The sequence below is a fragment of the Zalophus californianus genome, chromosome 6, assembly GCF_009762305.2.
Source record: "Zalophus californianus isolate mZalCal1 chromosome 6, mZalCal1.pri.v2, whole genome shotgun sequence".
NCBI lineage: Eukaryota > Metazoa > Chordata > Mammalia > Carnivora > Otariidae > Zalophus > Zalophus californianus.
The window spans coordinates 75,411,329-75,413,158 of record NC_045600.1 but is presented as its reverse complement, the minus strand read 5'-3'; the positions used below and the strand labels follow the sequence as shown (position 1 = coordinate 75,413,158).

The 1,830-nt window shown below is 42.2% G+C and overlaps 1 protein-coding gene across 1 annotated transcript; it reads left to right on the top strand.

The window, feature by feature from the left end:
* The first annotated feature begins 230 nt into the window (after positions 1–230).
* Positions 231–1,154, top strand: LOC113909602 (olfactory receptor 4F6-like). Its single transcript, XM_027570950.1, has one exon. The coding sequence runs from the start codon at positions 231–233 to the stop codon at positions 1,152–1,154; it is 924 nt and encodes a 307-aa protein (XP_027426751.1).
* Positions 1,155–1,830: the final 676 nt, after the last annotated feature.

Genomic DNA, 1,830 nt, shown 5'->3' with positions numbered 1-1,830 from the left:
TAAGTAAAAGGATCCTTATTCTTTCATTTGCCTTCCGGTGATGAGACACGACGAAGATATCTGAATTGCTTTGTGACCGAAATGGTCTCCAAGAGCACACATCAGCCTTGGTCTAGTTTTCTGACAGTGATTGAATTGCCCAAGATTAAGATCCGTGCCATTTCTCCTACATCAGTTTCTCCTTACTCTCCTCTTTCAGGTGGTAGGAGCGGTGTCACTGCTGACAGGCCATGGATGAAGGCAATCACTCAGCGGTGTTGGAGTTTGTGTTCCTGGGACTCTCCACCTCACCTGAGATCCAGCTCCTTCTCTTTCTCTTTTCCTGTGTGTACTATGTGGCCAGCTTGATGGGAAACCTCCTCCTCCTGCTAACTGTGACCTCTGACCCTCGTTTACAGTCCCCCATGTACTTCCTGCTGGCCAACCTTTCCATCATCGACTTGATATTTTGCTCTTCCACAGCTCCCAAGATGATTTATGATCTTTTAAGAGAGTGCAAAACCATCTCTTTCGGGGGCTGTGTAGCTCAGATCTTCTTTATCCACGCAGCTGGGGGCACTGAGATGGTGCTGCTCATCGCCATGGCCTTTGACAGATACGTTGCCATATGTGAGCCTCTCCACTACCTGACCATCATGACCCCACGGAGGTGCATTTTTTTTCTAGTTGCTTCCTGGATCATTGGCTTAATTCATTCAGTGACTCAACTGGCCTTTGTTGTGGACTTGCCTTTCTGTGGGCCTAATGAATTAGACAGCTTTTTCTGTGACCTTCCTCGGTTTATCAGACTTGCTTGCAGAGAGACAAACAAATTGGGATTCATGGTTACTGCCAACAGTGGCTTTATTTCTGTGGCCTCCTTTTTAATTCTAATCATCTCTTACACCCTTATTTTGGTGACTGTTCAGAAAAAATCTTTGGGGACTATGTCCAAGGCCCTCTCCACTCTGTCAGCTCATGTCACTGTGGTTGTTTTGTTCTTTGGGCCATTAATCTTCTTCTACGTGTGGCCATTTCCCACATCACATCTGGATAAGTTCCTTGCCATCTTTGATGCAGTTCTCACTCCTTTTCTGAATCCAGTGATCTACACTTTTAGAAATAAGGAGATGAAGGTGGCAATGAAGAGACTATGTTCTCAGTTTGTGAATTAGAGTAAAGTCTCTTAAATATGCAAAGGATTTGGGCTTTGCTTATTTGAGAGACTTAGAGATCATGGTTTTTTTTTTTTTTGCATTTGTTTATTTTATCTATTTATTTATTTATTTATTTATTTATTTATTTATGAGAGAGAGCAAGAGAGAGCACAAGTGGGGGGAGGGACAGAGGGAGAGGCAGAAGCAGACTCCCAACTGAGCAGGGAGTCAGATGTAGGACTGGATCCAGGACCCCAAAATCATGACCTGAGCCGAAGCCACACACTTAACCAACTGAGTCACCCGGGCGCCCTGGTCATGGTTTTCTTATCTCACCAGTGGTCTTACCTTGATATGGTGCCAAATAGAATTAGTATAAATGTGAAAAAAATCCCCTTTGAAAGGCAATATGTGGCTCACTGTTCATTTTCTAGTTTCTCCATGTTAAATAGACTCTCTTACTTTAAAGATAAGGATTAATTTTTACTTCATCTGATTTGTCTTACTATATAGCTCGTTTGTTTTCTATCTTTGCAGCTCATTATCTCTTAGCTTCCCTCATTGTTCTATTGCTAATCTGGTTTTTCAGGGTCCAGTTAAGGAGTAATCATACCAGTTAATTTGAAAGGAAAAGTTTGGTGTAAAGAATGGTTTGCTAAGTAAAAGCTGTTAACTAGATTTTGAAAAAGGATGA

Excerpts from the sequence above, each read along its gene's own strand:
- LOC113909602 (XM_027570950.1), top strand. The coding sequence starts at position 231 with ATGGATGAAGGCAATCACTCAGCGGTGTTGGAGTTTGTGTTCCTGGGA.